At 38.8% G+C, this 13,074-nt stretch overlaps 1 protein-coding gene across 4 annotated transcripts in view; it reads left to right on the forward strand.

Moving 5' to 3' along the window:
• Nucleotides 1–13,074, forward strand: part of NPNT (nephronectin) — a 48,088-nt gene that overhangs the window by 1,936 nt on the left and 33,078 nt on the right. For 2 of the 4 annotated variants that reach the window (XM_041395816.1, XM_041395819.1), the window contains exon 3: nt 7,171–7,221. The exons of the other annotated variants lie outside the window; for them this stretch is intronic. In XM_041395816.1, coding sequence (XP_041251750.1) covers nt 7,171–7,221 — 51 coding nt within the window. The remainder of the gene's footprint in view (nt 1–7,170; nt 7,222–13,074) is intronic. 4 annotated transcript variants of the gene reach the window in all.

Consider the following 13,074-nt stretch of genomic DNA (forward strand, 5'->3'; position numbering starts at 1 on the left):
TGCTTCGTTTTGTGCTCTGATCTTATAACGTGGTGTAACCACACTGTGTCATATTACAAGCACTGCAGGATGATAATATTTGCATCCAAGAGGAAACCAAAATTACTGGCATTTCACTTAGAACATCGATGGAAGTGTTCCAATTAAGTATTAAGCTCAAGTATTCTTTCAGTAAACCTAACCTAAAGGACTAAATCTGCCTGACAGCATCCTTTTACTGGGTCACACGTGAAGAGAAACATCTCTGAGATTCTCACATCTATCCAGACTCTTTGATATGACTGCAGGATAAATCAGTAGATAAGTCTTCATCATTAACTACATCTTCAATAGGAATTCTGTGGAGGCAGCTAGTACTGTGTAAAAATTAAAATTGTTAGGAGTGACATAGAGACCTCAGCTTGTTTAAATTACGACCTTTAATACTGGGGATGCTTACTCATGTGTTTAACACTCGTACATGAGAGACATCTTGAAGTTTTTGCAGGAACAAGCCTATAAACACTGGTCCTTAGCTTTTTAATTTTTTTTTTTATTTAGACATATATGTAGATGAGATAATTTTCTGTCAAGCCATTTTCAAAATAAAACAGGTGTTAAATGCTGGTTTCTAGTCTGCAGGGCAAATATTTGGCAAAAGATAGGAAAAGCCTTGGAAATGCAACTCTCAGCAAAGGTTTTGTTCAAATCTGTAAGCAGCAAGACTGGTTTCTCTCTTCCCAAGTATGTTACAAGCCCACAAGGTTTAATAGATACATAAGATGACTAGTAAAAAACTATGGAAAGTACTTCTGGAATACAACATCCCTGATACTGTTTCTTTGATGCAGGTTGATACCTCTCAGACCATACCATGAACAGTTTTGATTTTTAGGGCTCTAATTGGTAATAAGTAGTCCTTTCCTTGGCATGAATATTTATGAAGAAGGAAGAAGAGTATTTAGTAGGTTGATTGAGGCTACTCCAGAGGCAATAGGATCTGTGGTCCAGGAGTCTAGGAATAGGTCCACCTTTCATGATGCAGTTTTATTTGAAAATCATTGTGCGTTTAAATGCTTGAGGCTATGAAGGCTTAACTGGCAAATATCAATAATTTGCTTTTTTTAAAAAAAACAAACAAAAACCAAAACCCAAAAGAGTCCAGACTACTGTGTCACTTTTCTTAGACAAGTTGTCTTCCATATTGTGACCATAAATTACAGCTCATGTTTAGGTGAAAGTCAATTTCTCATTATTACCAAATCTGATTTGTGTTTGCATTTTTATGATATTGGCAGACAGAAGTTGCATAAATTTATACTATCAAAAGATTCATAATTAAAAATTGGAAACGAGACAAAAGTATACACAGAAAGTATAATTTATTTGTTGTTCTTTGGATTCTGTCAGTAAGTTAATTTTTAGTGCTAGCTTTTCCAGAGACTATTAATGCTTTTTGTTTTCCTTAAGGCTAAAGGTAGGTGAATTTTCACCTCCTTCAATTGCATTTTAGTCCATTATCCACAAATGTGTGTCCATGCACATTTAGAAGACATGTAGATAGGTATTTTCTGGGATCATCTCCAGTAATTGGGACCAGACTTCCAAAAGAAAACAATTATCACTTAGGTGTCAAAAAGCTCTCCCACCCCCTCCCCATTTTTTTTTCTTTACATACTGATAATTTTTGAATTTCATGGTCAGAAGAGTCTCATATATTTAGGTGAAAGTGTTACTAAAACCATCAGCAGCTCCTTCTCTGTTCTAAATAGGAGACAAACTATTGGCAAAATAAAACACGAAAACCCACCTCAGTTGAGGGTGGTGAAAATTCCAGACATATCACAAAGCAGGAGATTACACTAAATGAAAGTGAATCTCTCTAGTGCTTGCAGCCAAATAGAAAATCTCTAGTCAACTCTCCACCTTGGGAATGTGGCACCCAGTATGTAGGATTAACCTGGCACAGGCAACATTCCTGGCCTCAAAGGAAAACTTGGGTATTTTACTGTAAAAAGGAATATCAGTGAAAATTTTCCAAAAAGCCAAGTACGTGATTATTTCTTCTGCTTTCTCTTTGCTCAAAGGTGAAGCTCTTAGTCCTGTTCCCAAAATGAGTGGCATAATTAGGTGTCAGACTTTCTCTACTAGATGTACATTTTCTTTGGTGTTTTAGTGTAAGTTCTGTTTGCACAAGGAAAACAAGTATAGAGACAGGCTCAAAAATTACTAGTGAGACCCAATTTATAAACGTGTCCAAAAAAGAAGCTCCAAATATTTATGCAATAATGCTGAGCTCTTTATTAGTGAGTTGGAACTGCTGTTTTTCAAACCAACTTCAGCCGCCTTTGCTATGCCTGCAACTGCTACAGCACCTTTGGACTCTCACCTGCTTACTCATGCATAATTTACCACACGGGCACTAATTATCTCTAAATTTATCCTTCTGACAACAAATGTAAGGTGAGAGCCATGCTGGAGCCAGAGTGGAGCAGGCACACAGATACACGTGGGGTGGTCCCAGTTTGCAGAAACCTCTGAACTGTGATGAGCCAAGGGCATGTGGTCACTGATATACCTGGATGTGTTTTCTGCTGTCCAGCTGAGCTGCTCCACCAAGCACGTGTGGGCATGCCCTCTGCCCACAGCAATTGAGAAAAAAATGTGTTTATTTAAACCAGCAGTGTGATTTAAGGTAGTGGTTTAATTGTGACAAATGCTTAAGCCGTTTAGCTGGATATGTCAGCTCTAGCAGAGCAGGAGTGTGGTGCAGCTGATGAGTCTCATTAAGGCCTTAAGCCTTGGTGGCTCCGTGCTCCTGATCTTCCATCTGTAATCCATCCAGAGAGTTGCAAATGGAAACTGAATTGTATTAGCTGAACTTGGTTCTGTGAAGTGTGAAGTTATTCCTTTTATGTCCCTTTGACTGGCAAAGGAGTGCACGTGGAGCATAATCATGCTTAGTGCTGCTTAGCAACACCACTCAGCATAATTCAGCTGTCTTCTGCTCTTATAAACATGTAGGAAGAAGTTGAAATAGGGCCCTCCTTTAATTTACACTTCTTTCCTTACAACATCCTCTGTCTGCTCTTTACACCAGTCAGGACTTGTGCACGTAGGTCTGATCCGTCTGTGAGCTTGCTTCCAGAGCCTGTCAGTGTCAGCTGTAACATCTCAGCCAGTAGAAATATTCACTCAGCAGTGACAAGAAATTCTCTTCCCAAATGCCTTTTCAAATTCCAGTAAATATGCTTAGAAGTTGTCCTTCAGACTGAAAGAATCAAGAACTTTAAAACAAGTTGGATTTTTTTTTCTTTTTCTTTCTTGCAGGTTTTAAACACCCAAGTGAGATCCATGCTTAGGCAGCTAAATGCATTTTGAGATTGATAAAAATACCCATGTTTTCAAAGGGTCTGAAAAAATCTAACTCAAATTCATTGGCATTTCTTAGTCCTTGTATATTGAAAATCCATCCATGCTTGTTTAGTGGCTTAGATTTAGAACTGTGCATATCTTCCATCATTAACATAACTAAGTAGCTTTTCTTAGATTTTTATTTACTATGTAAAAGATTAATTAATTCAGCCTGGTGTGTAGAAAGGCTAATTTGGAAGCAACAAAAATTATGTTTAAACACCAACGATTAGCTCCCATGGAGTGCCCTCATCATTGATAGGGTTGAATTTGTACACTGAGGAACTCACTGCATTAATGCTCTAAAGTTAGGTATTAAATATCCCACTTGAAATTAGTCCAAAAATCCCATGTTGTTGCCCAGCCTGTGGAATTTACTTGCACTTTAATTAGTAGGAGTGGGAGTAATAGCTGTAAGTGGGAATAATCACACAAAAGCTTGCCTCTCTGAAAGATGCTATGTTGATAGAGTACCTGATGAAATATGTGTAAAAATAGGGTTGTTGTTGTCTTGCTTTATGTCTTACTGTTGTGCACGCGGCTGAGTTATAACCCAGAGGAAAAGTGAGGGTAGAAGGAGTTGTTTCTGGATTTCTTTTCTCCAGAGCAGGGGAGGTGACTTCCTGTGACACAGTATTTTTGGTGAAAGCAGGTATCAGCAGTGCATTTTTAATTCCTAAATGCTTTTGCATTGTAAGGCAACAGCACCCCTGGTACTGAATGTGTTGTCCTAACCCAGAGCCCATTCAAGGGCTTTTAAAGGACACAGGGAAAACCAAGTCAGGACACGTGTCCTTCAACACATGTTGCACAAATGCGAAAAATAATTCCTTGTGGGTATTTTTGCCACTCATCTATCTAGGTTTGCTCAAAACTGTTCTTAAAACTAATGGTCTGTCTGCCTCTGTTTTAGCTGGCTTACAAATATCTCTGTAGTTCTTTCAAAAGCTATACAAATTGTTTCTGCCTGTGTGTGTCTTTCATGAACAAAATACACCTGCTTTGAACCTGGCTGTGTGTCTGTTTGTAATTGGTTTGTACACCAGTTATGTGTAGTCAAGGACCACTACAGATGTGAAGATTGTTTCAAAATTTTAGCTGCATTTTAACAAAAAAACCCAAAAAAACCAACTGTGGAAAGAGATAATATTTTAACATAGATTTTAAAAGTTCAGCAGGATTTTTAAAAGAAAAGCAATTTGAAGTGGCTTGAATTCTCATTCTGCATTACGGTTTGGACAACTCCTTTGCTGGAGGTGATGGCAAAAATGGTTCTTTTTGCTGTGTTTACATAGATACAGAAGAGAAGACCAGGTCTGCAGCTTCAATAAACAAATGCAGATCTACTGTCAGACCCTCTGCTGACTGGAGTCTGTGTGACTGTTGGAGTCAGCAGATTTTGTCTGATGGATAGAAAGTTTGACCAACAGAAGATGCTTAACAGGAATGAAATTTAACTGAACATGGGTTTGATAAGCAGTGATATTTGATGACTTGACCCATTGCTGTGTGTGATTCTCCTTAAGCTGTAAGAAAATCCATGCAGTCTGTCTCAGGAAGAGGTGGTGAAGATGAGTGTGCTCTTCCAGAGAGCCCACTGGCTGTAACTCCATCTGGTTATCTCCCCCTGCTGAGGTTTGAGTGTTTTACCTGGAAAGCAAACCCAGAGTAGGTCAACAAAGTAGTTTTCCCCCACAAATGGCTTAAATGCCTAGGGACAGAACAGTCAAGGATGTATAAAGTCAAACCATCAGTTTACACCTCCCCTTATCTTAGCATCGTTAAAAAAGTGCTAATTGAAGGACTTCAGGCTGGCATTTAGATTTAGGCAAACCTGGTAGAAAGCATAGATTTCAGGAAGTTCTAAAGAGGACTTGCAAGAGAGAGGAGCTTGTACAAGTTGATGTCTAGCAGATGCAGGCATAACTGAGTGCTTTGCTGGGAACTGTGCATGCTGCTGCCTTCTCACAACCCTTGGGAAGGCTCTTGCGGTGTCTGTGCTGCTGTCCTAAGGAGCTCAAAGGCTGTGTACCTGTTCTGTGCAATCTCTGAGAGGGGACTGAGGTGGTGGGAGGGGGAGGAAGCAATGGCTGTGCTCTCATTGATGCTTAGAAGGAGATTTTGTATTGGTAAAAATGAAGTTGATGGGAGTTTACCCATATAAATCATCCAACACATCAATGGGAGAAGAGGCCATGGGCAGCTTAGGATTTCTGTTTCCTGCATGTTACATTGCTTTCCGTGGAAATGGCAATTCTGTATAGTCCCAGATGCACAAAAATGAAACCATGATTGTGTCAATAATGACCTGTGAAAATACTGGTGCCTAGGAGGCTGATCCACTAGCAGAAATATCCCTAAAGTCAATAAGAGTTTTGCTACTGAATTTGGGGTTGCAAGATCATAGTCTGAATTAATGCATTGTGTTGGCAGTGTTTAATAAATACTGATGTGGAGCATGTCTGCTTCTTATAAAATGACTGATATTTTTGTGCATCCCTGGTACTTTTCAAAGAAAAGGCATTTTATACAGAATTGCAATACTGCTTTACACTGCTATTCAAGAATAAAAATGAGGTTTTGCTATTTTTATTCAATTTTTTCCCCAGTTTAGAACCTTTATGCCTTTAAAACATGACTTGACTGTGTTAAAGATACAGTATCCTTTTCCATTTCCCTGCAGCATTCCTCATGCACTTCATATGCAGATTAGTACTTTTGCAGCCTGGTTTTTTCTAAGGAAATGACATCAGTAATCAATTTGACCACTTGCAACTGTAGTATATTTGTAGTTACATCTTCTCTGAAAGCCCAGCAACAACCTGAGGAGCTTCCTTTCACTGTAACCAAGGCTAAAGGACTCCCTAGTTAAAACTGATTCAAACTAGTACAAGTTGCAGTCATAGAAAACTCTTAAGTGTTGGTCACACACTACTCAAAATACAAAGAGCTGCTGTTGCTCAAGTCCCAGCCTGCTATCACAAGGCTGTGTAGCCTAGCAAGCCATGCTGCTAATATTAAATTTATTGGCAAATAAATTGATGTCAAACAGCCTGAAGCATATATCTGTGTTTTCATGTTATTTAAGTTTTGTAGCATATCTTGTTTCATGTGGTAGCAAGAGCTGAAAAGATTTCTAATTATTACTCTTAATTTAGATGACATTACATTTTTAAATGTTATAAAAATGACCAGTAAATTTGTGTGCCAACATGTTTATTGGTTGCAGATGTTCAGATACATATAAATAGGTGTAATTTTAATTGCTCTCAAATTAGCATCCAGATGCTAGGCCTTTGTGTTTGAGCTGTGGAGACACAGCACTAAATTAAAAATACATACCCATACTTAAATGAAAGGATACTGTGTCTTTAAGGAAAGCATTTGTGCTCTGTTGATGGAAATGTTGAACCTGAACCGTGAAACACGAGAATTTTTACAACTACTTAATGTATGAAGCTTGACAAAGTGTAGTTCCTTAGTTGATTGAATAAGAATAGCATCACATCATTATATTTAATTACTCTTATGTATCAGAATGTGTTTGTTAAATCTCATAATGAAATACTATGTAAGGTATTTCCATTTTTAAATGTGTACCAGAATTTTTTTTTTATTTCAGAAAAGCTCTGAATGTTGAATGTATGTAATTCTCCAGGAATGTAACAAGTTGATAAAAACCACAGCCAAGTCCATCCTCCTTACAGAGAAAAAAAAAAACCCCAACAAAAAACCAAAAAAAAGCTGGAATTTCTCTTTTGGATATTTGTTTTGCAGCATTCTACGTCTTAAGGCAGAGAATAGCCAGCCTAAGGTGCCAGCCCAAAGGTTAGCTGAACATATTTCTTGAAATACTTTTGGCAAGTTTATGACTTGGAGTTATGGCCTTGAAGTCATAAGTTTACATGAAAATTTTAATATGTGACAAGAAGATAATTTTTTGTTGTTTTTCATTTTTTTAACCATTTGATTTGGGGAAGATGAGGGGGGAAAGAAATTAACAGGGCTATTTTATCCCAGACGCCTATACAATGATACACTTATTTTCTAAAATATGACACTTCTTCCCTTTTCGCTTCTTTTGTTTATTTTACCCTCAAGCCCTGTGCAGTATTTTTCTGTTTCTGCAAATTGTTTGTACTACCAGCAATGCATTTACAAGCTGTCAGACCTAGGAGGCCTAATTTGCTTTCATGGCACTGAGTCATGTGCAGTGAGAGGTTATTTTGGGATGGCTGAGGCACTTATTGCCCCCCACTGCCTGCTTTGCACTTCCACTACATGTTCTCCTTCCCAGAACAGGGAAACTTTACAGCCCTTGGTCTCCAGCAGTGTAGAACCTGGCAAATTAGAGCAAAATGAAATCAACATAGTTTTCTTTGGTACCCAGGGCTGTAGTCTGCTGCTGCTTAGGAACTGATGTGTCTTGTTTGTTCCTGGCTCACTGGGGAGATTCCAGAGGACTGGAAGCTGGCCAATGTGATGCCCTTAAAAAAAAGACTGGATGTAGAACTTGGTGCCATGATTTAGTTGAGGTTTTAGGGCATGGGTTGGACTCGATGATCTTGAAGGTCTCTTCCAACCTAGAGATTCTGTGATTCTGTGCAATTCTGTGATTCTTTTTGTGCTCCCTGTGGCAGAGGTATGAGTCTCAGGGAGGAGCAAAGCACTCAGCCATTCATCTCTCTGTGAAATCAGCTTTGTTACTGATACAGAAGTTACACTGCTGAAGCCAGTGGATGTTTTATATTCGAATAAACAGCATATCAGTAGGACTCAGTTTGTCTTCTGTCACCACACAGAGACACTCATGCTATCCTGTTTCTACCTGTTGGAATTCCGTAGACACATAGAAAAATTCAGGTAACAAACAGGCATTTGAGATGATAAGCATCATTCTGTAAGCAGTTTTAGTGAACCACTTGAAATGCAAACAAGAAGCTTGATAAAGCATGAAATATTTCTTGCTTTTCTAATTTTGCATGTGCTAGATCAGATTTCTGCTGATTTTTAAAAAAGAGTGTTTAAGTGTATAAGCATTAGATTAACTTCTACTGACTTCATGAAATCCTGTTGATTTCAGTGTTACCCATGCTTAAGTTATGCATGCTGTGTAGTGCTGTTCTGAATAGCAAGGCATTCATAAACCAGGGTATTGATTTGTCTGTGTGGTTTAGAAACACATTTGGCAGCAGTCATAGCCAAGCCAAGAACTCACTGCAGTGAATGGCCCACACTGCTTGCAGTTTGTCACGTTAATGTGCTGTTACCAGGATCACAAGTGCAAACTGAATAACTGATTTACTCAGGCAAGTGTTGGAGTTGTGCATGAAAAATAAGGAGCCACTTAGTGGAATGTATGTTTCAGATAAAAGACTTAACGTTTTGACAACATGAATGTCACAAATAAGGGCAAATAATTTCTGAAAAAAATATTCAGGCATTAGGTACTACCATTTTGTCCGATGTTATTGTCAGTTTCTAGTTACAGAAGCTGGTCAAGGACATTTATTATCTTCCCCAAAAAAACAGAGTAAGAATTGTTGCGCGATGAAATTATCTGAAAATTAATACCCAGTTGTCCTAGTCAGGCTTATTAATCTCAGGAGAGATATACTAATTCACTTATTTGGGAAGCAAAGTCACTTTTTCAGAAGTAATTCCCTAATGTGAGTTATGGGTATGATGTGTTTTTACCACCTTCTAGTAACTTTGAGGTGGGATAAGCTTTATGTGTTCTCTTGCAGTTGTGAGTAACTGAAGTATGTAGTTGAAGAAAAAAGAAGTATGCAACTCTGAAAGATCTTCAGTGTTTTATTTTACAAACTAGTTCCTACCTTTGGGATCCTAGATCAAAATTACTGTGAATAAGGCAGTCTCGTTTTCCTGAGCATGTTTATTGATGGCAGAATTTACAAAGAATTCCAAAAAGCAAACAGAGAGAGATATGTGAGCTGCAGCTGACTCTGAGGGAGAGAAGTATTGTGGAACTTGTTGTTGTGGTCTGTGAGCACTACAGGAGGAAGGCACCCCAGTTCAGGGGGAGGAGGCAGCCTAGAGGAAAGTTCCTTTCACCTACATGCAAGTCTTGTTAGAAAGCTGGCACTGGGGGGAATGTAAGAGACGATCTGAAGATGGGAAATGTGTTCTGCAATCAGCAGTTTAAGGGGATCTAATGAAGTTTTGTGAAGGTGAACACTCTCTGTAATCATTTCTGGGCTGCTGCACAAATTACTTGCTGTGCCTGAGCAAATTGAATTTTAAGGAGCTGGGATCTGGAGTCATAATAAATAGGGGCCTGTCTGTTACTTGGGAAGAGAGGGCAGAAACAAGGCCATTCAGGCAGATGGCTGGCATAGTTTGTTTCAGATGCAGGTGTTTCTGTGCATAATTTTAGACTTCAGAGAGATGAAAAAGAAGTTCAGAAATTGGGAGGCAAAGCAGAAAAAAAGAATGTAAGAATTATACTCAATGCTGTTTTAATGAAAAACATAGCTAGGAGTCTTGGAAAACCAAAGAGAATTTTAATTGCTAGAGAAAATAGCATTAAGAAAGCTCATGGATTTCCATTGTTGGCCACAAATGAAGAGGAATTAATCAGGTGGGAACCAGGCAGTGAAGTCTTCTGGTTAGCACTCCACCAAACAGTGTTTGGTAGTCAATAAAGATATCATTAATGTTAAAGTTCTAGAAGAGAAGGAATAGAGGGGACAGGTGGTAGTCACCCATGCCCTCAAAAGTGCGCAGCTTAGTGCAGAGGATCTGACCGAGTCTGAGGGGTTCTTCCAAAGCAGTTGTGAGGGAGCTGTATGCAGTGAGAAAATACAGATGACATGAAAACATCCCCCAGCATTACAGACCCATAATGAATTTGTTGAATGTGCTTTTCATTTGTTGTATTTGTGCAGCAATTAAAAAATTGTAATTCAGAATGACTGAGTAATGCTTGGATAACACCAACAGCAAGGAGTGGTGGCTTCTGGCTTTTGCATGAGCATAACGCGTGCTAGCAGCATGTGCATTTCACCAGAAATTCTCTCTTCCACTCTCCCACACTTGAAAAAAAGAAAAAAGCAAACAACCCATCATAAACCCAAACCACCCATTCACATTTCAATTCCTAGTGTTATTTTTACAGGAAGTTTAATTTGTCCTGAAGTTAAAGTGAGACTTAAAACATGGTATTTGTCACCTTATTTTGGAGGAAAAAGGTAGTTCTTGCCAACCTTGAAAATAGTTCCTCAGATTTATGGCCAAATAAAGGACCCTAGGATACCTCCTTGAAGTTAGTGGGAACTGAGAGCAAATCTTCACATCTGACCCAAGAAAAAAGCATTTAAAATGATCCAACTGAAGTGAATAATCATGAGACCAGAGGGTTTTTTTGCTGATTATCTCTTGAATGAATTGGTCAATAAAGTGAAAAGGAAAGTTTAGTTATAATTTGTTCTATGGCACAGATTAAAAAGCAAGACTTGACTAAAGATGAAAATTGCTTTTCCTAGGTTTTTTTTCTGTTCATGTCAATCCACTTTCCTACCCAATGGGAGTTCAGCTTAACAGCTTTTAGAGAGTAATCCTTGGAGATGTGGTAGGTCTGCTTTGATGCTGATTCAACAGTAAATTAGCAGTCTCATTTTGAGTGGCACTTGTCTATGCCAGTATAATTTTAACTTTTGTTTACAGCAGTTACTATTATAAAGAGTAGGAAGGTTTTACTGATTTTTGGCAGCCCTTTTCAGACCCTTCTGCACTTCTCTGCTCTATGTTCGTAAGTGACTGACTTTCTCAGCCTGATGTAGCCCTTCTGTCTACATTTCCTTCTTCCCTAGTAGGGAAGCAAGTGTTACATAACAGGCTGAAATCCAGGGACATGGGTTGTTTCAGTCATTGTAAATGTGGGTCCCTTGGAAGGAAATAATGGTTTATTGGTGTGGAGGAACTCTTAAATTCTCAAGAGGCAAAAAGTAGTAATTGGGAGACTTTTTTTCTCCATTACTTGTGAGTCTACTTGTTTTCAAAAAAGTGCAGAAACTCCATTTGTCTGTGTGTGAACAGAGTGACGGAAGTATTCTGTTCTGTTGTATCTGGAGCTTTGCAGGAAAACAAGCAGAGTGGAGAATTAAAGCACCCAGTCACATCAGCACACGTAGGGTATGCTCTGACTCATGCCAAACAGCTGAAATAGTTGTCTGCTATTAAAAGAAAGGCTGAAAGTCTGGCTTAAGCTTATTTTTGTACCTGCATCTGGTTGTTGCCAGTGTTCAAATAGAGCTCGTTGGGAGTCAGTGAGTGGATTTACTGCCTTGTATGGGCAGCTTCTCCTTTGAATAAGGATTTTCATGCTGGAGATGGCAGGGCTGGAGCTGACCCACCCCTCTGGGCCTGGTCACTCTGGTAGGGGTCAGTAGGGACCCCAGCCAGGGATGCAGACTTGGCTGAACCATCTGATTCTTTAGTCCTGAGCACCCTGCTAAGCCCTCAATAAAGTTAATAGGAAGATGCACAAGTTTTATCCTGTGGGTGGCTTGATTCCTCATAGGAAATGCCATCAGATTTATCTGTGGTGTTGGCTGACCTACAGATGTTGTTAAGCCTACTGCAACGCATTTTTCTCCTGTATAAAGAAATTCTTCTGTTGTAATACTCTGTTGAATTTCAGCTGTGTCTAAATAAGATTTGTAATGCTGAAGTAGCCCAAGTTCATAGAATGTACTCTAATAAACAGGTTTTCCTCAAGAACCATGTTTGGCAGCAAACAAAGTTTTCCAAATACCCACTTAATGTGCAAAACCCCCAGTGTTTTATGATGACTGATTTTATGGACAGTGGTTTGCTAATTATTTGGAAGCTTTCCTTGGAATAATAGAGATTTTTTTCTTCAAGTATGAGAATTTTTTTTTCTCTATCTGAGCTGCTGCTAATGTACAATCTGTACAATTGAGGGAGGGACCAAGGCATAAAAAATTCAGCTAAAACTAAAGTTGCCACAGGTTCTTCTAGCAGTTACTGAACTGTTACACTTTACACCAAAGTGATCCCATGGTACTTCTTGTTTCTTAAAAAGAACTGATTTAAATAAGTGTATCCCACTTCACAATACAGATCTTCTATAAAGGGCAATTGAAAATTCAAGCAAGTTTCCAAAGCATATTTATAGTGATTTCTTTTCTTTACTGCAGTTTAGATCACAACTTTTGTTTTTCCCTGGTTGCTTTGAAGTCATTAAGTTGGTCTTCATAGTTCTCAGTTTGCCACCAACACCTCTGATTGGACCTGGGTCTGTGATGTCAGGAAGACAAGAATCCCAGCATCTAAATGAACTCTTAACAAAGGAAATCCTTTTTTCCTGTTTATGGCCATAGTGGTTAAAAGAGCAGTAAGTGTTTCCAAGTACAGTGTTCTACAAGTGTCTCATGGGGGATCAGATGCTCTCCAGTCAGACCTGTCCATACCCAAGGACATACTCCCTGGAGCAAACCCTTTTAGTGGTCTGGGAAGCTCCTTTCCCTTACATTCCATTGAGAGGTGTTTCTAAATATGAACTTCATTTCTTTGTTTCCAGACAGTGTTTGTTGGGAGAAAAAAAAAAAAAAAAATTAAAAAATCTTGCATTTCTGTTGCCTTTTAAGATACTCCTTAACAATTGTTTGGAAAGAGACTTCACCACCATACTAGGAA

The sequence above is a fragment of the Onychostruthus taczanowskii genome, unplaced genomic scaffold, assembly GCF_017590055.1.
Source record: "Onychostruthus taczanowskii isolate IOZ18803 unplaced genomic scaffold, ASM1759005v1 scaffold12, whole genome shotgun sequence".
NCBI classification, from domain to species: Eukaryota; Metazoa; Chordata; class Aves; order Passeriformes; family Passeridae; genus Onychostruthus; species Onychostruthus taczanowskii.